The 23,503-nt window shown below is 39.3% G+C and overlaps 1 protein-coding gene across 3 annotated transcripts in view; it reads right to left on the bottom strand.

Moving 5' to 3' along the window:
• Positions 1-6,317: 6,317 nt before the first annotated feature.
• PLCB1 (phospholipase C beta 1) overlaps positions 6,318-23,503 on the bottom strand; it is an 877,017-nt gene continuing 859,831 nt past the window's right edge. For all 3 annotated transcript variants that reach the window (XM_069546383.1, XM_069546382.1, XM_069546384.1), the window contains one exon: positions 6,318-9,602. Coding sequence is in view for 1 of the 3 variants with exons in the window: in XM_069546382.1 (XP_069402483.1) it covers positions 9,375-9,602 (228 nt within the window). In the remaining 2 variants the exon portion in view is untranslated. The remainder of the gene's footprint in view (positions 9,603-23,503) is intronic.

Raw genomic sequence — 23,503 nt, 5'->3', positions numbered from 1 at the left:
GTTAAAATGCTGCAATATGATAGCAAATTTGGAAACTTCAGCAATGACCACTGGACTGGAAAAGGTCAGTGTTCATTCTAAACCCAAAGAAAGGCAATGCCAAAATGTTCAAAATGTTTGAATTACTGTACAATTGTGCTCATCTCACATGCTAGCAAAGTAATGCTCAAAATCCTTCAAGTCGGGCTTCAGCAATATGTGAACTGAGAAATTCCAGATGTACAAGCTGGATTTAAGAAGCAGAGAAGCCAGAGATCAAATTGCCAGCATCCATTGGATCATAGAAAAATCAAGGGGATTCCAGAAAAACATCTACTTCTGCTTCATTGACTATACTAAATTCTTTGACTGTGTGGGTCACAACAAACTGTGGAAAATTTCTTAAAGAGATTTGAATACTAGAAAACCTTACCTGCCTTCTGAGAACCTGTATGTGGCTCAAGAAACAACAATTATAACCCATGCTCAGTGGGTAAAGAATCTGCCTACAATGCAGGAGATACAGAGATGCAGGTTTGTACCCTGGATCGGGAAGATTCCCTGGAGGAGGAAATGGCAACAGACTCCAGTATTCTTGCCTGGAAAATCCCACAGACAGAGGAGTCTGGCAAGTTATAGTCCACGTGGTCACAAAAATTGGACATGATGAAACAAAACAATGGAATAATGGACTCGTCCAAAATTGAAAAAGGAGTAAGTCAAGGCTATATATTGTCACCCTGCTTATTTAACTTCTATGTAGAGGACATCTTGTGAAATGCTGGGCTGGATGAATTGCAAGCTGGAATCAAGATTGCCAGAGGAAATAACAACCTCAGAAATGCAGATATGAAAGAGCCTCTTGATGTGGGTGAAAGAAGAGAGTAAAAAAGAAGGCTTAAAACTCAACATTCAAAAAATTAAGATGATGATATCTTGTAATCAAGATGTCATGATGGCATCTTGCCATACTTCATGGCAAATAAAAGGGGGAAAAGTGGAAAGAGTGACTGGTTTTATTTTCTTGGGCTCCAAATCGCTGCAGATGGTGACTGTGGCCCTGAAATTAAGACACTTGCTCTTTGGAAAGAAAGTGAAAGTCGCTCAGTCTTGTCCAACTCTTTGCAACCCCATGGACTGTATAGTCCATGGAATTCTCCAGGCCAGAATACTGGAGCCTTTCCCTTCTCCAGGGGATCTTCCCAGCTCAGGGATCAAGCCCAGGTCTCCCACATTGCAGGAGGAGTCTTTACCAGCTGAGCTACAAGGGAAGCCCAAGAATACTGTAGTGGGTAGCCTAGCCCTTCTCTAGTGGATCTTCCTGACCCAGGAACTGAACTGGGGTCTCCTGCATTGCGGGTGGATTCTTTACCAGCTGAGCTATGAGGGAACCCAGAAAGCTATGACCAATTTTGCAGTGGCTCAGTTGTGTCTGACTCTGTAACCCCATGGACTGCAGCACGCCAGGTTTCCTTGTCCTTCACCGTCTCCCAGAGTTTGCTCAAACTCATGTCCATTGAGTCAGTGATACTATCAACTATCTCATTCTCTGTCATTCCTTTTTCTTCCTGCTTTCAATCTTTCCCAGAATCAGGGTCTTTTCTAGTGAGTCAGCTCTTCTCAACAGGTGGCCAAAGTATTGAAGCTTCAGCTTCACATCAGTCCTTTCAGTGAATATTCAGGGTTGATTTCCTTTAGGATTGACTGGTTTAATCTCCTTGAAGTCCAAGGGACTCTCAAAAGTCTTATCCAGCACCACAGTTGAAAAGCATTAGTTATTTGGCACACAGCCTTCTTTATGGTCCAACACTCACATCCATACATGACTACTGGAAAGATCATAGCTTTGATTATATGGACCTTTGTTGCAAAGTACCATCTTTGCTTTTTAATATGCTGTTAAGGTATGTCACAGCTTTTCTTCCAAGGAGCAGGGTCTTTTAATTTCATAGTTGCAGTCACCATCCGCAGTGATTTTGGAGCCCAAGAAAATAAAGTCTGTCACTGTTTCCATTGTTTCCCCATCTTTTGCCATAAAGTGATGGGACCAGATGCCACGATCTTTGTTTTTTGAATGTTGAGTTTTAAGCCAGTTTTTTCATGCTTCTCTTTCACTTTCATCAAGAGGTTTTTTTGTTCTCTTCAGTTATACCTCTACTTTCTTTTAAATTCCATTTGCTTGAAATATTTTTCCACCTCCTCAGTTTAATTCTGTGTGTGTCTTTAGCTTTGAAATTAGTCTCCTATAGCCAGCAAATAGATGGTTTTTTCGTTTAAACCAATCAGCCACCCTTTGTCTTTTGATTGGGATGTTTGTTTCATTGACACTTAAGGGATTGATAAATATGTACTTTTGGCATTTTGTTGTTTTCTCTTTGTTTTTATAGTTCTCCATTCATTTCTTCTTCTTTTTATTTCTTCCTCTATGGTTTGATGATTTTCTTGAGTAGTATGCTGGGATACACTTTTACTTTTAACTTTGGGTTGTGTTGGGGTGTGCCTATATGTTTGATGAAAAGTCATAGTTTTATTGGCAAGATTTTTCTAGATTATTGATATATTTCTTATTGACACATTGAGTTTTTTGATTTCATAAATTTGATAACATAAATTGTTAGCTTCAATTCTCAAAGGTTCTGTGGTAAATATTTCCTTAGCAATAGTCAAACTTTCACTTGTCCTTAATAAATTTCCTTCCATAAAAAATTCACTAAATCCCAGTGAATTCAACCCATATTTATGGGACTTAATTTTTAGTTTGTTCTTGAAAGGCAGAGTCAAATCTTGGAAAATAAACAAATACATGAGATTTAGTGAAAAAAAAAATAAGCAGACCAATTACTTTTTGGCTTCACATAGAAAATAACCAGGAGCATATTCCAAATTAACTCCAGGTATTCAGTAACCAAGGAAGGAATGATAATTGAGAGAGGCTTCTTAGAAAAGCTTTGGAATAGATGAGCACATAAGGGATTGGAGGACAAAAATCAAGAAAGAGGACCCAGATTTTAAAATATTTACCCAATTAAAAATTCACAAAGGTTTTGAATAGACATTTCTCCAGAAAAGATATGGATATGGTCAAGACACACAACATCATTAGTCATCAGGAAAATGCAAATCAAAACTGCAATGAAATCCTTTCACATCTACTAGAATGGTGACAATCAACATGACAGAGAACAACACGCATTGGCAAGGATGAGGAGAGACTGGACTCTTCATACGTTGCTAGGTTCTAAAATGGTGCAGCCACTTTGGAAAACTCTGGCTGTTCCTCAAAAAATTAAATGGGGTTAATATACAAATGAGCAATTCTACTTCTAGCTATATATCCAAGAGAACTGAAAACATTTCCATGTAAAAACTTGTACATGACTATTTATAACAGTCATTATAATAGTCAAAAGTAGAAATAATTAAAATGTCCATCAAGTGATGAATGAAGGAATGAAATGTCTATAAAAGGGTGTATTATTCAACTATTAGGAGGACAGAACTACTGATTCATGTTGTAAACTGAACCTTAACATTTTTGCGTTAAATGGAACAATCCAGATCCAAAAGGCCACAAATTATATAAATCTCATCATTTAAAATGTCCTGAGTAGATAAATCCACAGAGATAGAAGATAGCCTAATGCTTTCTGGGGGTTAAAGAGAGGAGGCAGGGAAAAGGAGGAGTGGAAAGTGACTGCTGCTGAAGATGGGATTTCCTTTTGGGGAGATGAAAATGTTCTGAAATTGAGTAGTGATTGATGAATAACTTTTGACTATACTAAAAGCTATTGAAAGGTATACTTTCAAAAGATGAACTTTGTGTATGTGAATAAACTACTAAATAAAACTGTAATTAAAAATATATGCAGAATGCCCCAAGAAACACCTGAACTGAACGTGAATTCCAGGGGACAAAGAATGGCTCTTGAGTTCATAGTTGTGGGCAAAATGGAGCTGTTGGTATATGCACTGGAATGCAAAGTGAGACTAGCTTTCTCCATCTGTGTTCCAGAATCTACTATTTGGTGACTGATGTACTTTCATCTCTCTCTTGCAGTGTTGTGTTTTGGGGTTGGTGTTGCAAGTAAGGGTGGTTCTGTGTAGTCTAGCCCTGTTATCAGAGAGCTGTGAATAAATAATACTGTAGTTTTGAGTTAGTAACTCTTATTCTTCATATATAAATTATTATTTCTACATTAGCACTACTAACTGGACAAGTAAACAAATTTATTCACAATAAATGCAATATTTACTGAGGGATTTAATTATGGTGTGTTTGGGGATGAGATGTGACTTCTGATATCAAAGGTTGTCAATGGAGGATGGGCCAGTGCATTGCAGTTGGTACATACTCTATGTGTGAGAGAAATTACATGGTTTTGATGGATTTTTTGTGTCAGTGGCCACGCTGTGTCCACATCATTTTTTCTATAGCACCATAGTATCCTTTTAATCTTAAACAGGACTGGTCTTGTGGCTTATGTTCACCAACAGAATGTGTTGGGAGTAATGGTGTGCTAGTTCTGAGTTTAGACTTCAAGAAGCCTTGAAGGCTTTTGAAAGGCTTTTGCTTGTTCTCTGCTTGTTGTCTTGGACACGTGAAAAACCCATTGCTAGCCTGCTGAAGGGTGAAAAAAATCACATAAAGAAGAGCCAAATCAGTCTAGTTGTTCCAGCCAACATTCCAGACATGTAAAATAGCCCAGCCAGGGTTAACCACCAGGAACTCATAGTTAACTGCAGGTTAACAGATGAGCCCAGATGAGATCAGCCTAGCCCAGGTGAGCAGAATCAGGTACTTATCTGTAGACTCACGATCAATAGAACATTTTTAAAAAATATAACACTGAATGTTGGAGATGTTTGTAATACAGCAAGTGGTAACTGATGAAGCACAGATGAGGGGGAGCTTGGGCAGATCAACAAAAGCTTCCTAGAAGAAGTGACATTTATTTTATAAACCTGAAGTTCAATTAGAGTTAGGAAAAAGAGAGAATTTGAGTGTGTGTATAAGTGTGTTTTCAGGGGGTTCAAGGAAAAGAGAAATAGAAAGTACGAATCTAAGTAGTTGAGGGAATAGTATTTAAAAAGCCCAGAAGGTGATTGTCCATAAGGCAGGAGTGGAGAGTTATGTACAAACCAAATCATGTAAGATCTTAAACATTTATTATGGAATTTAGACTTTATCCTGAAGACAGCTGGGGTTCTTTAAAGGCTGTTAATTTCAGTTTTGTTTTTGTATGATCAGTCTGGCTCCAACATGTAGAAATGGTTACATGATTTAGAACTAGAGGCTGCAAACCATTTAGAACCTTGGCAGGTGGGAGGAGATGGAGGCTGAAACTAGCATTAGCAGAGGGGATAGAAAGAGAATGGATCTGCAGGCTATTCCACAGGGTCAGAACTGACCCAGGTTGGTGGATTATTGGAAAGGGGATGAGGGAGAGGGGACTGTCAGGGATGATGGCCACCTTTTCTTGGGCAACTGAATTGATAATGATTTTATTCTTTGATGTAGAAAACAAAGGCTATAGAGCAGGTTTGAGTGTAAAGAAATTCGGTTTAGTGCATACGGTATGTGGCATGTTGAATTTTCCACAGATGGCGGTGCATATATTTTCATGTACTTCAATGTGAGTGATATTGCTCTCAAAGTGAAATGGGGGTGTGTGTGTGTGTGCATGCTTGCGTGCAGGTGCTCAGTCTGACTTTTTGTGGCCCCTGGACTGTTGTCCACCAGGCTCCTCTGTCCATGGAATTTTCCAGGCAAAATGCTGGAGCAAATTGACATTTCCTCCTCTAGGGGATCTTTCCAACCCAGGGATTGAATTCGTATCTCTTGTGTCTCCTGCACTGGCAGGCGGATTCTTTACCACTGAGCCACCTGGGAAGCATTAGGAGGTCTATGAGACATTCTCATAACTCATATGTGTATTTCTTTTTCAAAAATCAATGTGGCAGACTCTTTTTTATCTTTTGTATAAGAAAACTTATGTCAAATACTCTGTCAATGCTTGTCACATCCTTTATTTTTCAAAAATCCTTTGGCAGTTTCGCCTTCCTTACCTTTGGTCGAGGAAGGAAGGGAATAAAGGAGAGTCCTGAGTATCGGAGCAATCGGTAAGTTCAGTGCCTCTCCGGATGGAGGGGGTGGACTGACTGAGTGCTGACAACCGGGCCCTTGAGTACAGGCATTGCAGCCTCTGGATTTCCTGCATGGGCACTAAAGCGCCCCATGAGGGTGGGCATTATGGCCCTAAAAACTGGCATCAGAGCTGCTCCCACCTTCCTGCCCATCAAAAGAAGCTTGCTCCCAACACCACGAAATAATAGCTGGGTTGTGTTAAGAAATTTTTATTGTTTCCTTTGGATTTGTGATGAAAGCACATAAAATTACAAGTGGAAGAAACATCATGCCACAAAATTGCATAGAATTATTACAAAAATGTGAATTATGCATTTTAAATAATTTGAGATAGAAGAACCAAAATATGTACATTTTAAGAGCTTCAAATATTTTGTCCTATCTTTTTTTTCTTCTGAAAAGGCAAAAGTCACAATGTCCAATCCATCACAAACAATATTTATACAGTGCACAAGCGGAACAGTAAATTCAAAGTAATGCAAGCAATGGCCCTTTCTTTTGGAATTATTTAATGACTGCTTATCTATCACAGGAGTATTAATTAATGTATGGCGATACTGAAATGTTATAATGAACTGTTAAAAACCAAAACCACATGGCATGTCATTAGAACTTTGAAAATTGGTTTACACTGCCAAAACCACGCTATTCTCAGTAGTGCAGAGGATCAGAGGGGCACAGTCTAATTTCATACACAGTTCCACTCTCTATTATAGGAAAACCACAGTACAGAATTTCACACATTCAACAAGGAACAAGGCAAATACAGAAAGGCACAAACTGCACACCATACAGACCCTTTTTCTTTATCTTACTCTATTTCAAGTAATATTAATATTATTAAATGATAGTATCACTGTAGTAGTTTCAATGATGCAAGATGGACAGTGTTACACACTACCCCCACAACTGCAAAAAGTGTTACTGTACAGATTTAAAAATGTGATTACAGGAAATGGCCAAATACAAACGTATTGCAAAATGATTACAGTCACTAAGATAATGAAATCCAACTACTAAAACAGTTTTGTGTAAATCAAGGTTATTCAACTTCAGTCTGTCTCTGGACTAAAATGTGATACGACATTCTGTAATGATCACCATTGTGTGTTTTGGTTATTAATGCTATATTGTTAGTTCATTCTTCTGCAATTTTATACAGTCTGTAATTTTGTTTATAAAAATGCAGCATTCTATTTTGACTGTTCTTGCTTCCTTATGATTATGCCTTTCTTTCAAAGTGCAAAAGTTGAATGATTTACAAAAGTGTTCTCATTCAGTAGAAGTGAAGCTTTATTAAGTGTCTAATTAACACCCCAAATCCTTCAGATCAAAATATAATCATCTCCAAAGGGGATGGGATTTTTTTCCCCTTGTCTCCCTAGATGTGTTTTTTTAATCAAATACTCTTTCCTAATGTTTGAACTAAGCCTTCATTTTGATTAAAACTTAATTGTGATCCCTAGTTATTGCTTAAAGTTAAATAGAATAATTTTCATAAAAATATGAAATTCTTAAAACACAATTTTCAGGACACAACTAGCTTTTGTGTTTTAAAATGTTTTGCTAAGCTACAATCAGGCAGGTTTTTTGTTTTTTGTTTTTTGTTTTTTAAGTAAAATAAAACCGAGCATCTTGCTTCAGGGCTTTAACTTCAATGTTACTTGTGTTACTCTCTTAATTATATTTTCCTCTATATAATTATTCTCTCTTACTTAAGACTTTTCAATAATGTTTTTGATCCATTTTATTACAATATGTTTCTCTTACACCACTTAACATAGGAACTTAATTAAAAAACAGTTAAGTGAATTAAATGTACATAGCAAATATATAATGAAAGATTTTTTAATGTGAGAAATAAATTGAAATCTGTCAGACATAAAAGTTATGGACAATACTAATACATTTCCATATTGCTGTCCTATATATTTTTGTATATTTTTTACCATTAAAACAAGCTTAAAATACTTAAAATCCAGTTTTTGATCTTGTAAAATACACATCAAAATCATATTATAAGTTTTCAATCTACCTCAACTTGCATCAAAATCTCCGTCAACTGTTTCTTAGAATTTTGATATAATTTAATACCACATAATCTACATGTTTGACCATTTTCTCCTCTATGTTGAATTTGGTTTCAAGTCTTGTGGAAGAGATTTGAGTCATTGCCAATTAAGAAACTCATATCCAAACTCATAGGAATGTGTGTGTGTGTTGTGCATGTGTGCGCCCTTATATGGCTAAGTGCATATATATATACATGGAGATTAACTTGTAACATTTATATGTAGATCTGTGTAGTCTCTAGATAAATATTCAATCTTTATCTCTGTATTAAAATAAAGGAACCATAAAGAAATCAGACAGCAAAATAATTGCTGGAACCTGTTCACTCTGATTGAATCTCTGCTCAACAGACATGGGCTCAATGGGTTTTATTCAATTGAACAGATCTTTGCAGTTTTTTAATGATTTTAGGCCAAGGACCAATGAATATCCAGACTCTGAGTGCAATAGTTGACTCAGATAGCACACTGCCTGGAAGTGTGCGGCCACCTTGCTCACACAGCCAAAAGTACAAGCCATGTTGTCAAGTCTGGAGATGGCTTCACTGACCATCAAGGCAGAAAGCCAGCTTATTAAGTCACTGTGGTATCCAATAAAGCCATGTCAGCAACAAGTACATTGATGCTTCTATGATAAATAAATCAGCAAACAGCAAGCCACCAGTGCTTGCAAAGCAAAGGATGAAACAATTTAATATGCATGTTAACCCAAAGATATGGTAGTTGAGGGGCAGTTAGGGAAAAAAAAAGCTCTAAGTTGGCTGTGCAATAGTGTTAAATAATGCTATGCATTTCTCAACTATTTCTATTACTTTGACATACTTTACAACAGAGCTTCAAATAAAAACATGAGCTTGCTTTTCTTCAAAGAAGACACTATCCTTCATTACATGTTCCATGGAGCCTGGAAGTCACCTGCTTTGAATGGACTATTAGAAAGAAAACCAGAAGCCCACATACATGCACTCTTTACTAGCAGATCTGCAGTAGTTTCCACATGACACATGGAGCTTGGGCACAGGAAGCTGCATGGATCCTTCTGGAACTCTCCCTCCAGGTGGATTTTAATCTAAGGGATGCCTCTCAGGAAGATGCTCCTGGGCAGTGATCTTTGTAAGAAGAGAGAGTTTGATGGAGCTGGAGCGACAATGCGTGTTCTGAAGGCCTGGCAGGAATGATCAAAGAGGGGTATCAAACTCTTTTCCTGGGTTTTCTCCTTCCAATTCGTCACTGGAAGGAAGCTTCTGGTTTAGTTTTCCAGAGTCTGAGGTCATCAGGGGAGGGGCAGAGCTGTGATTGCTGTCTTCACTAATCTTCCCTTTCATGGCTTCCTGCACGAATTCCAAAATCTCCAGGGGCAGCCTTTTGAACTTGTCTTGGTATTCTTGCTCCAGCTCCACCTGTAGCTGGGAGACAGCAAGAGAGAGAAGGTGATTTTATGTCATTTGGGGTCGCACAGAGTCAGACACGACTGAAGTGACTTAGCAGCAGCAGCAGCAGCTTTCTGTGAACACCCATGGAGGAGCTCTTTGAGAGATGGACAAAGACTGGGGAGGAATCAATTAATTTTAATGTCATCCACTGGTTCCCTACAATGGAAAATTCTTCAAGAGATGGAAATACCAGACCACCTTACCTGTCTCCTGAGAAACCTGTATGCAGGTCAAGAGGCAACAGTTAGAACCAGACATGGAACAATGGTCTGGTTCAAAATTAGGAAAGGAGTATGTCATGGCTTTGTATTGTCACCCCGCTTGTCTAACTTCTATGCAGAGTACAGCACGTGAAATGCCGGACTGGATGAATCACAAGCTGGAATCAAGATTTCCAGGGAGAAATACCAACAACCTCAGATATGTAGATGAAACCACTCTAATGGAAGAAAGTGAAGAGGAACTAAAGAGCTTCTTGATGAGGGTGCAAGGAGAGGGTGAGAAAGCTGGCTTCAAACTCAACATTCAAAAAATGAAGATCATGGCAACCAGTCCCATCACTTCATGGCAGATAAGAGGAAAAAGTGAGAACACTAACAGATTTTATTTTCTTGGGCCCCAAAATCACTGCAGATGGTGACTGCAGCCATGAAATTAAAGACGCTTATTCCTTGCAAGAAAAGCTATGACAAACCTAGGTAGTGTATTAAAAAGCAAATACATCACTTTGCTGACAAAGGTCTATCTAGTCAAAGCTATGGTTTATCCAGTAGTCATATATGGATGTGAAAGGTGGACCATAAAGAAAGCTGAGCAATGAAAAACTGATGCTTTCAAACTATGGTGTTGGAAAAGACTCTCGAGAGTTCCTTGGACTGCAAGGAGATCAGACCAGTTAATCCTAAAGGACATCAGTCCTGAATACTCACTGGAAGGACTGATGCTGAAGCTGAAGCTCCAATACTTAGGCCACTTGATGTGAAGGCTCAACTCATTGGAAAATACCCTGATGCTGGGAAAGACTGATGGCAAGAGAAGTGGGTGACAGAGGGTGAGATAGTTGGATGGCATCACTGACTCAATGGACCATGAGTTCAAGCAAACTCTGGGAGATAGTGAAGGACAGAGAAGCTTGGCTTGCTGCAGTCCAGGGGGTTGCAAATAGTTGGCCATGACTTAGCAACTGAACAGCAACAATAACAACTGGTTACCTACAGAGAAGATGTGAAACCGAGGTGAGTTGGACATGTCATTTGTCCTTACCTAAAAGTCAAGTCTGAGTTGTGTGGCAAAATAAAGTTAAAGGCCATTTATTTAATATAAATACATACATGCACAGATGGGTCTGTTGAAAAAGTTTACAGAAGTAATCTGCATGATGTGAAGTTCTTAAATTTAGAGACTGGCAACTACTGGTAGCTGGGGTTGCAAAGTCAGCCAGAAGCCAGGCTGTGAGAGCCAAGGAGTCAATTGGAGTCGACAGATGGTCAAGGAGTGGGCTTTGTGACGCGCAGCCTCACCCAGAGGCTGGGGAGCCAACACTTCTAAACAGGAGCTCAGTGCATCTCACAAACCTGGCATAGTTAGGCAACCAACCTGAACTTCTACAGTGACTTCTTTTATCATCTCTTTATTCTGATTCCTTTTTTAATTCTAATTTTTATTTGCCTCATAAACTGTTTCTGTTGCATTTTAAATTGCCTTCAGATGTATCTGTTTAATGTTCTGGAGAACTTTCAGTATTTCAAAATGATAGAACCTTTCTTCAAATGCAGACGTATGGTGGCCTCAGCCATAAAACAGGTAAAAGCCTGGAGTCTGGCTGAAGTGGGGTGAGGGGAAACGGGTGCTGCCTGCTGGGAAGCTCTGCTGAGCAGAGTTCAATTGAAACCCAGAATCTTGAATAAAATTCCCTTTGTTTATTGAATGGTAAGCAGGGGGCTTAATCTTGGAAGCCGCGTGTGAGACCAAATGCTTTTTCTAAATGCCCAAAATCTTGCATTTCTTAGCAACTCACGGGTAATTCCTATGTGGATGTGATTGATTGATCCCTGATTCAGACACCCTGATGATCTTCCTGCCTTGGTTCTACTCTGAGCTCCCAGTTTTGCTTTGGTCTTGACTTGGCTGTATGTCTTCCATCTCCAACTTCAGGGCAGTCTGAACCCTGGAACGCCGAGGCCACAAACAGTCCTCAGGGCACCTGGCCCACCTTGTCCTGATTCCCTTTTCTCACTCATATTCTGGACAGCGCCAGCAGCTTGTAAAGATCCCCTTTAGCTCACTTGCTTTTTGTTCTTGCTTCTATGCCAGAGAAGTATGGCCAAACTTTGTTATTTAATACTGATCAATAATCTCTTATCTGCAATTCTAAAATCTCCAAGGTTCTGAAATTAAGAAACTTAAAAATTTGTCATAAAATGGTCTTTGTGACACTAATTGATATAAGGCTATTTATCAGTTCAGTTCAGTCACTCAGGCATGTCTGACTCTTTGCAACTCCATGGACTACAGCACACCAGGCTTCCCTGTCCATCACTAATGCCCAGAGCTTGCTCAAACTCATGGTCATCAACTCGGTGATGCCATCCAACCATCTCATCCTCTGTCATTCTCTTCTTCTCCTGCCTTCAATTTTTCCCACCATCAGAGTCTTTTCCAATGAGCTGGCTCTTCGCATCAGGTGGTCAAAGTATTGGAGCTTCAGCTTCAGCATCAGTCCTTCCAAAGAATATTCAGGACTGATTTCCTTTTTATTGACTAGCTTAATCTCCTTGCAATCCAAAGGACTCTCAGATAGTCTTCTCCAACTCCACAGTTCAAAAGCATCAGTTCTTCGGTGCACAGTTTTCTTTAAGATCCACCTCTCACATCCTTACATTTAGTTGAGTTCAGTTGCTCAGTCATGTCCGACTCATATGATTCCCCAAAACTGCAGCACACCTGCACATCCATACATGACCACTGGAAAAACCATAGCCTTGACTAGATGGTCCTTTGTTGGCAAAGTAATGTCTTTGCTTTTTAATATACTGTCTAGGTTGGTCATAACTTTCCTTCCAAGGTAAGTGCCTTTTGATTTCATGGCTGCAGTCACCATCTGCAGTGATTTTGGAGCCCAGGGAAATAAAGTCTGTCACTGTTTCCATTGTTTTGCCATCTATTTGCCATGAAGTGATGGGACCAGTTGCCATGAAGTGATGGGACCAGATGCCATGATCTTCATTTTTTGAATGTTGAGTTTTAAGTCAGCTTTTTCACTCTTGTCTTTCACTTTCATCAAGAGGCTCTTCAGTTCCTCTTTGCTTTCTGCCATAAGGGTGGTGTCATCTGCATATCTGAGGTTACTGATATTTCTCCTGGCAATTTTGATTCCAGCTTATGCTTTATCCAGCCCAGCATTTTGCATGATGTACTCTGAATATAAGTTAAATAAGCAGGGTTACAATATACAGCCTTGTCATACTTCTTTCCCAATTTCAAACCAGTCTGTTGTTCCATGTCCAGTTCTAATTGTTGCTTCTTGGTCTGCATACAGATTTCTCAGGAGGTAGGTAAAGTGGTCTGATATTCACATCTCTTTTAGAATTTTCCATAGTTTGTTCCACACAGTCAAAGGCTTTGGCATAGTCAATAAGCAAAAGTAGATATTTTCTGGAATTCTCTTGCTTTTTTGATGATCCAACGGATGTTGGCAGTTTGATCTCTGCTTCCTCTGCCTTTTCTAAATCCAGCTTGAACATCTGGAAGTTCACGGTTCATGTACTGTTGAAGCCTGGCTTGGAAAGTTTTGAGCATTATTTTACCAACGTGTGAAGTGTGTGTTAGTTGCTCAGTTGTGTCTGACTCTTTGTGACCCCTAGCTTGTGAGGTGAGTGCAACTGTGTGGTAGTTTGAACATTCTTTGGCATTGCCTTTTTTTAGGACTGAAATGAAAACTGATCTCTCAAGTCCTATGGCCACTGCTGAGTTTTTCAAATTTGTTGCAATATTGAGTGCATTCAGGTATGGCCTAAATCAAATCCTTTACAATTTTACAGTGGAAGTGACAAATAGATTCAAGGGATTAGATCTGATAGACAGAGTGCCTGAAGAACTGATGGAGTTCATGACATTGTACAGGAGGCAGTGAACAAGACCATCCCCAAGAAAAGAAATGCCAAAAAGACAAAATGGCTGTCTGAGGAGGCCTTACAAATAGCTGAGAAGAGAAGAGGAGCTAAAGGCAAAGGAGAAAAGGAAAGATACATCCATCTGAATTCGGAGTTCCAAAGAATAGCAAGGAGAGATCAGAAAGCCTTCCTCGGTGATCAACATAAAAGAAATAAAGGAAAACAATAGAATGGGAAAGTCTAGAGATCTCTTCAAGAAAATTAGAGATACCAAGGGAACATTTCATGCAAAGATGGGCACAATAAAGGACAGAACCAGTATGGACCTAACAGAAGCAAAACATATTAAGAAGAGGTGGCAAGTATACACATGAATTGTACAAAAAAGATCTTCATGACCCAGATAATTATGATGGTGTGATCACTCACCTAGAGCCAGACTTCCTGGAGTCTGAGGTCAAGTGGGCCTTAGGAAGCATCACTATGAACAAAGCTAGTGGAGGTGAAGGAATTCCACTTGAGCTATTTCAAGTCCTGAAAGACAATACTGTGAAAGTGCTGCACTCAATATGCCAGCAAGTTTAGAAAACTCAGCAGTGGCCACAGGACTGGAAAAGGTCAATTTCATTCCAATCCCATAGAAAGCCAGTGCCAAAGAATGTTCAAACTACTGCACAATTGCACTCATCTCACACACTAGCAAAATAATGCTCAAAATTCTCCAAGTGTGGCTTCAACAGTACATGAACCAAGAACTTCCAGATGTTCAAGCTGGATTTAGAAAAGGTAGAGGAACCAGAGATCAAATTGCCAACATCTGTTGTATCATAGAAAAAATCAAGAGATTTCCAGAAAAACACCTACTTCTGCTTTATTGACTATGCCAAAGCCATTGACTGTGTGGATCACAACACACTATGGAAAATTCTAAAAGAGATGGGACTACCAGACCACCTGAACTGCCTCTTGAGAAATCTGTATGCAGGTCAGGAAGCAACAGTTAGAACCAAACATGGAACAACAGACTGGTTCCAAATCGGGAAAGGAGTACAACAAGGCTGTATATTGTCACCCTGCTTATTTAACTTATATGCAGAATACATCATGGGAAATGCTGGGCTGGATGTAGCACAAGCTGGAATCAAGATTGCTGGGAGAAATATCAATAACCTCAGATATGCAGATGACACCACCCTTATGACAGAAAGTGAAGAGGAACTAAAAAGCCTCTTGATGAAAGTGAAAGAGGAGAGTGAAAAAGCTGGCTTAAAACTCAACATTCAGAAAACTAAGATCATGGCATCTGGTCCCATCACTTCATGGCAAATAGATGGCAAAACAATGGAAACAGTGACACACTTTATTTTGGGGGGCTCCAAAAGCACTATAGATGGTAACTGCAGCCATGAAATTAAAAGATTCTTGCTGCTTCCAAGAAAAGCTGTGACCAACCTAGACAGCATATTCAAAAGCAGAGACATTACTTTGCCAACAAAGGTCTATCTAGTTAAAGCTATAGTCTTTCCAGTAATTATGTATGGATGTGAGAGTTGGACTGTAAAGAAAGATGATTGCCAAAGAATTGATGCTTTAACTGTAGTTTTGGAGAAGACTTTTGAGAGTCCCTTGGACTGCAAGGAGATCAAACCAGTCAATCATAAAGGAAATCAGTCCCGAATATTCATTGAGAAGACTGATGCTGAAGCTGAAGCTCCAACAGTTTGGCCACCAGATGCAAAGAACTAACTCGCTGGATAACATCCTGATGTGGGAAAAATTGAAGGAAGGAGGAGAAGGGGATGACAGAGGATAAGGTGGTAGGATGGCATCACCAACTCGATTGACATGAGTTTGAGTAATCTCCGGGCATTGGTGATGGACAGGGAGGCCTGGCGTGCTGCAGTTCAAGAGGTCACAAAACGTCAGACACTGCTGAGCAACTCAACTGAACTGAACTGAGTGCAGCATTTTCACAGCATCACCTTTTAGGATTTGAAATAGCTCAACCGGAATTCTATCACCTCCAGTATTTTTGTTTGTAGTGATTTTTCCTAAGGCCCACTGACTTCAAACTCCAAGACATCTGGCTCTACGTAAGTGATCACACCATCATGGTTATCTGGGTCATTAAGATCTTTTTTGGTATAGTTCTTCTGCCACCTCTTCTTAATATCTTCTGCTTCTTTTACGTCCATCCATTTCTGTCCATTATTGTGCTCATCTTTGTATGAAATGTTCTCTTGGTATCTCTAATTTTCTTGAAGAGATCTCTAGTCTTTCCCATTCTATTGTTTCCCTCTATTTCTTTGCACTGATCACTTAGGAAGGCTTTCTTATCTCTCCTTGCTATTCTTTAGAACTCTGCATTCAGATGGATATATCTTTCCTTTTTTCCTTAGCCTTTTGCTTCTCTTCGTTTCTCAGCATTTGTAAGGCTTCTTCAGACAACCATTTTGCCTTTTTGCATTTCTTTTCTTGGGGATGGTTTTGATTACCGCCTCCTGTTCGATGTCACAAAACACCATCCATAGTTCTTCAGGCACTCTGTCTATCAGATCTAATCCCTTGATTCTATTGGTCACTTCTACTTTATAGTCGTAAGGGTATTTATAATCATAAGGCTATTTGTAATCATTGTTTAACCCCACTTCATGTGAATATCCATACATGGTACTGTAGCTATATTAATTTGCTTGATTATGAGGGTGACCCAGGCCCCCTTGGGGTACATCATGCTTATGGTATATGCATCATATTCTCTTTCTAAAATCAGCAAATTTATGAATTTTGAAAAACAAGAGGACCCAAGAGTCTTGAACTATGGATATGTTTAAATGACTTTTTTTTTTCTTTTCATATCAAAAAGTGCCTAATAAAGTTGCTTGGCCTGAGTATTGATAGTTCTCTATCCTCCTCAAATATCAAATGTTGGGCATTTATGAGTATGTTTTGCTGGCATATGAATTCCAATAAGCCAGGAAGGAAACGTGCTACGACAGTGATACCCACAGGGCCTTGAGAATCACATTGCCATGATGGGTCAAGTCACCTTCACACACAGCTCCACCCTCAGGGTCAGGCGACAAACCGTGGGAGGATCAGACGCAAGAAGACCATGGCCAGCTCCTCCCCAGGTTGGGGTTTTCACACTGTCACACTCAGGCATAAGTGAAATCTCAGTGTGGAGTCTGATGTTTTCCATTTACCTCCGTCCTGACCTCATCATGGGTTTGCCTCAGTTTTAGTTCAGCAACATGGACAATTAAAGTTTTGCTTCCCAGGAATGTAGGGAAAGGGAGAAAAAGCATGGAGCCCTGCATTTAAGAAACAGCAGATTTCATTTAGGCTAGTTTGGGCAGCCTTCAGCTATAAATATATTGTACCGGACCTAGCTACCAATTTCTCTTAGATGACTGGTAGATAAGACCCCATGGTGCCTGGTAGGCTGGTACTTTTTTTAATTTATGAAAAAAAAATGAAATGTGAGAAAATGCCAAAAAAAAAACCACTTAAACTAACATTTTCTAATAATATTTTAATAATCTAATTTTAATAATTATGATTTTCTACCCAGTTCAGACATGTGGTTATTTTTTCCCACACCACCAAGCAGTTCTCTGTGACCAGCTGGGTGTCCTACAATTAAACTCAATTCTGACCTGATTTACCTGGAGATAGCATCAGATTACACAGTTTAGGAGCCCAGTCTACAAGACTGTGACCTGCCCTCGCCCCCACCCAGGTTTAATGCCGATCTTAAGTCCAGGTTGCCACCTGTACTTCTGCCTGACCTGCTCTAGTTTGGAGGCTCCCAGAAGCCCCTCACTGGGATCTGTTTCTTTGAGAACTTAGTGAAACATTTTACTTCCTAGATCATAGGTTTATTATAAACTGATATAACTCAAGAACAGCCAGATGTATCAAACAAGATATGGGAAAAAGGCACAGAACTTTCATGACCTTTCCAGGTGGGCCCCTCTGCCCAGTCTCCACCTGTTCACCAACCTGAAGAGCTCCGAATCCAGGCCTTTGGGTTTGTGGAGGTTTCCTATGCAGTCATGACTGATGTCACCCCCTGCCTTTGGTGACTGAACTCCATCTCCAGAGCCTCTTCTCTCTCCACAGGTTGGGAGGAAGTACCTGAAAGTATCAACCCTCCAATCACTAGAATGGTTCCCCTGATAACTAGCCCCATCCTTAGGTGCTTCCCCTAAATTACGTCACTAACGTAACAGAAGGAGAAGGCAATGGCAACCCCCTCCAGTGCTCCTGCCTGGAGAATCCCAGGTACGGGGGATCCTGGTGCGCTGCTGTCTATGGGGTCACACAGAGTCGGACAAGACTGAAGCGACTTAGCAGCAGCAGCAGCAGCAACATAACAGAAGACACACTTATTGCTCTTAATACTTAGGAATTCCAAGGATTTCAGGAGTTCTGTGCCAGGAACTGGGATGAAGACCAAATGCATATTCCTTATTATAAATCACAATATCATGTTAATAATAATAACCTAATTGTAATAATTTTTAAAATCTTAACATTGATCCAATTGTGGCTAAACTATAATTTTGGTAGGTTCCTCCTTTTATCATGGGTTAGTAGTAGATTTTATTATGCTCTAAACTATTGTAATAAATTAAAATGATTAATTTATAAACTAAATTAAATGTACATTAAATGCCATATATTTCACTTTTTAAAAAGTCTTTTTATTTATTAGTGAATTACAAAAGCGCATTTATTATTGAATTTCAACTTAGAGCGTTTCTTTTTTCGTTTATTTTTCTTGTAAATGAAACACTTATTCATTGTAAGAAAACATGAAAACTATGCAGTGCAGGATCCGGCTCTGTTTCCTAAAAGCCCCATTGATTAGAAATCTAGAGCTATTCTGGTCCAAGGGTTGCAAAGTCAGGTGTTCAGGGGGAAAAGGCAAGTCAGGAAAATAAGGGAAGTGGGCTGTGTGCAAGGAAGTGGGCGTTGGGGAGGACACGCCAGTCTAAAAGGTCTAACAGGGGTGCCAGGCCCTCAGCTCAGACAGAAGCTTGCCAGATTCTAATTTTCAAGAGAAGTCAGACATGCAAATTTTCATGTAAGATCTCCTGAGTTTTTATTATTGGCAATCAATTCAGTTCACACTCATGAGTCCTATTGTGGAGAGTTTCTAACTTCTCTCCTCACAGACTTAAATGTGACTGAGATCAGAGGACCTGAGAGTTTGGGTCCCCACTGTGGAATTTCAGTTTGGATCCCTCTTCATTTTTTTCTCCCTACAATCATGAGCTCCACTGATCACCACCATTTGCTCTTGATTACTCCCTGCTCGTGTCCAGGGGGATGATCTCCCATCTAATTGCCACCTTATGGTTCATGTACTCAAATATGTTGAGCTTCAATTCTGTGCAACTCAAGTTTTGTGTTCTGCATAGATCTGTACAAACGGGCAGCAATTCTTCACCCTTCCTTGTAGTCATAACCTTTGCAGCTCTTCCCACCAAAAGTGGGGCATATTTTTCATTTTCCTGAGTCTGGGGAAGCTTTGTGATTGGCTTTGTCCAGTAAAATAAGACAGAGACACAGAATGCAGTTCTGAGCCTAGACCTCAAAAAGCTTTGCGTGTTTTCACTCTCACTGTTGGAAGCTTATTCAGGTGTTTTGTGAAGAAGCACAAGCTACCCTGCTGGAGGAGGAGACACATGGCCCAGTTATACTCTTTTCCATCACTTCAAACACCAGACATAAAAATGGAGCTATTATAAACCAACCAGCCCTTAACTGACCCCTCAGCCAAACAAAGACTAGAGCCAGGCTACTGGGATCAGCTGGCCCAGATTAGAACTGCCGTGCCAGTTCACAGACTCATGAGCTCAGGAAGTGCTTGCTTTATACCACTTAAAGTTTCATGGTTATTTGTTAGATCAACCATATTATGACGATAACATATAGTGGGGGGAATCCATAAATCACACACAATTTTATTCAGTTGGTGCCATCTTTTTATTGCTATGATCTCTAAACACATTGTTGAGGGAAAAATCACCACAGAACAGATCGTCATGAGAAGGTTGATTTTGCAGGATATACCTTGGAGCTTGTCTATATTAGTAAACATGAGCTCCCTTGACCTTAGGTTTGTAAGATCTATTTTTAGAAAATGGGAAAAAAGAGGGAAGAACACTGTCAGATTTAACCTCCAATTTTAAGGCAAATTGTTACATTACACTCAGATATTAATACAAAAGGCATAGTCAGAGTTTGTTCTATATACTGAGTTCTCCAATTTGACTAGCTAGACTCAATTTCTAAATTTCTTACTTAACTTGATTTTTCAAAAGATGTTGCCCACTCATTGCTTCTGTGAACTCTGGAAAATTAAGCAGGAAAAGGCAACACAGTCAAGTTCAAATGTGTTCGGTGCTCCCTGATCATATTGTCCAACATTTTTAAACTCAGAGCTCTTCTGTCTCTGGTATTTTTTTCAGCTGCCTTAAGAAATAGAGATCTGATCTAGTTAAGCAAGGTTTTTAGATACATAAATATAAGTGAAAACCAAGGAGAAAGCAAAGTTACTCTTAAAGATTGGTTTACAAATGAATTCAAACACTCAGTATAGCATAAATGTGTTATAAATAAAAAATAAGCCAGATGACTGAGTTATTAAAGTGATATAATCAAAACCAATTTTTTAAGGAAACAAATCAAAATCAGAGAATAATGAGCTACAGTGGGATAATGAAGATAGAAGAACTACTGAAGCTTAAAAAAAATGCTACAAAAAATTCACAGATATTAAGAAGATAGTCACAATTTGACCTCACGTCCAATTCAAGTCATTTTACCCAATGAAGTATATCAAAGACCTTAACATAAAACATAACGCAATAAGAATTTGCAGAGAAGACTTAGGGAAATAATTGTATAACCATGGGGCTTCAGAGATGGCTCAGTAGTAAAGAATCTGCCTGCAAATCGGGAGCCACAGGAGATATGGGTTCAATCTCTGGGTCAGGAAAATCCCCTGGAGGAGGGCATGAAACCCCATTCAGTATTCTTGCCTGGAGAATCCCATGGACAGAGGAGCCTGGCAGGCTACAGTCCATAGTGCTGCAAAGAGTCAGACACGACTGAAGCGACTTAGCACTCATGCACACACAGGGACAGTTTAAGCAAGAGAGAAAAATCATAAGCTGTAGTATTATAGGTATATTTATCTAAGTGAAAGTAGCCTTTTCTGGAAAATGGGCAAAACCCAAGTGTTCACAGGAGGAGAAAAGCAAATATTCAATATATATATGAGAAGATGTTCACTCTCACTAGCAATCAGGGATGTGCAATAGCCCAATGTCTTCTTAAAGGGCATTATATTGGTAAATTTTTTTTTTTCTGAGAGAAGCAATAACATCTAGTGGGTAACTGACACTTTCAAACATTAGACAATAATCTGATTATATTTATAAAAAGGAAAAGGTACATAGCTCTCGACTCAGCACTCCACGTTTGGGAATCTGGCCCAGAAATAAAAATACTAACTCGTAAGGATGGAAACACTAACATATTTACTGCAGCTGCTGCTGCTGCTGCTAAGTCGCTTCAGTCATGTCTGACTCTCTGCAACCCCATAGACAGCAGCCCATCAGGCTCCCCTGTCCCTGGGGTTCTCCAGGCAAGAACACTGGAGTGGGTTGCCATGTCCTTTTCCAATGCATGAAAGTGAAAAGTGAAATTGAAGTCACTCAGTCTTGTCCAACTCTTATTGACCCCATGGACTGCAGCCTACCAGGCTCCTCTGTCCATGGGATTTTCCAGGCAAGAGTACCGGAGTGGGGTGCCATCGCCTTCTCCTACTTACTGCAGCACTGTAGAGCCAAAAACTGAAAAACAAAATAACACCTAAAATACCCAGAAAAAACCCTCAATTTACTTTAATCTTTTGCCACCTGTGTATTGTCATTGTTTATCATTATATTTTGGAGTGAATCATTTGAAAATAAATTTCAGACATCAAGGCATTTACTGTTAAAAATAAGGACAATTTTCCTCCCTAGTGGCAATATCTTAATCATTTAAAGAAATTAATAATTCCTTAATATTAGCTAACACCCATCCATGTTCAATTTTCCCCATTATTACTCTTCCTAGTTTTTTCTAGTTTTTTTTTTACTAAAATTCAAAGTTCATTTTGCATATGATTGTTATGTCTTTCTCATTCTTAACACTTGAATTATTTATTGTTTTACATTTTTTATGACCTTAGATTTCTTTGAAGAACCCTATTCAACTTCCTTGTAGAATCCCACATTCTGAATTTGTCTGGTTATTTCCTTATGGTGTCATTTAAGTTGATCCTAGAAACCCTAAATTGTCTGTAAACTGGAAGTTAAGAATATAGGCTTGGTTAGACAGAGATTAAACATTTGTTTGGGCAAGAAGAGTCAGTAGGAACTCTTTTGGGGGTTGGCAAAAAAGTTCATTCAGGCAGAAAAGCCTAAAAGAACTTATTAAAAAATTTTTTTTTAACTGGAGGGTAATTCCTTCACAAATGTGTTGTCCCCTGGGGTAAAACAAAGCAAATCCGTTGTAGCTTCATGGAGCCTCCCTCGTGAGCCTTCCCACTAACCCCCTCCGCGCCCCACCCCACCAGGTCATCACAGAGGGCCAGGCCAGGCTCCCTGGGTTATACAGCAGGCTCCACTAACTACCTGTTTTATATACAGCTGGGTGAGCTTTTTGGCCAGCCCAACATATCTCGCATTGCCTCAGGGCACCGAGTGCCAGGTGGTTGCATTATCTGGTTCTAAGACTGATCACTTGGCTAAAAGTAGTAACTAACAGACCTCAATTTTGTCTAATGTTTTTTCTTTTGAAATCAACAGTTATTCTGAGGGGTAAAATTCTATCCACCTAAAATTTCCTTAGAACCCTTTCATGAATGTGATGAGTCTTGCTTATCTCTTTGGAGGTAAACTCTTCCTTATTTAGCTAGCATTTTTCTGTAAGGAAGATGTGGAGATGAACTAGAATTCCTCCTCAAAAGGCAGGACAATTTTTAAATGATTTTTGTTTAATTACATATATTGTGGTTAAGGAGTTGGAACAATAATTATTTCAAAAGTTGGCAATTGAGTTTTCTTTTTCTTTTCTTCCTTTGAAAATAACAGGAGATAATATTTTAATTTTTAATTTCTGTTGTCCAAGTCAGTTGCAGCCATCATTCTTTCTGAAGCTCAAATTCTGCCACATGTGATCAGGGGGCTCCTTTCAGGCTGCCTCCTGGGTGCTTTTGCCATGCACCCTCCCCTGTTAGTTTTTGAGCACTTGCTTGATTTTTGAGGTTTAAAAGGTACCTCGGACATCATGTGTATTTTCCTTGCCTCAGACCTGATATCAGGCACTTTTCGAAGGAGCCTGTGCAGAGGGTAAGCCAAGCTCTGGGTGCTAAAACGTTGACTGCGACTGGATTCTCACTGTGTTTAGGCCATCTCAGGGGACAGAATGTGTATTTTGAAAAAATCATTACTACATATTTCAAATTTAAATGTTACATAATAGAGTTTTTTAACTTTGATTTTTTATTTGTGGTTTTCAAATTTTGTACTCTATTTGTATATTTGGCTTTCTGATAACATTAAGCTATTTACTTATTTGATTTGCATGCAATACACTGAAATAGTTAGAAAATTATGATCTATCAACAAAATGACCATCTTTGCATGAAGTGTTTCCTTGGTATCTCTAATTTTTTTGAAGAGATCTCTAGTCATT

Source organism: Ovis canadensis, chromosome 13 (genome assembly GCF_042477335.2).
Source record: "Ovis canadensis isolate MfBH-ARS-UI-01 breed Bighorn chromosome 13, ARS-UI_OviCan_v2, whole genome shotgun sequence".
NCBI classification, from domain to species: Eukaryota; Metazoa; Chordata; class Mammalia; order Artiodactyla; family Bovidae; genus Ovis; species Ovis canadensis.
This window is presented reverse-complemented; position numbering and strand designations above follow the sequence as displayed.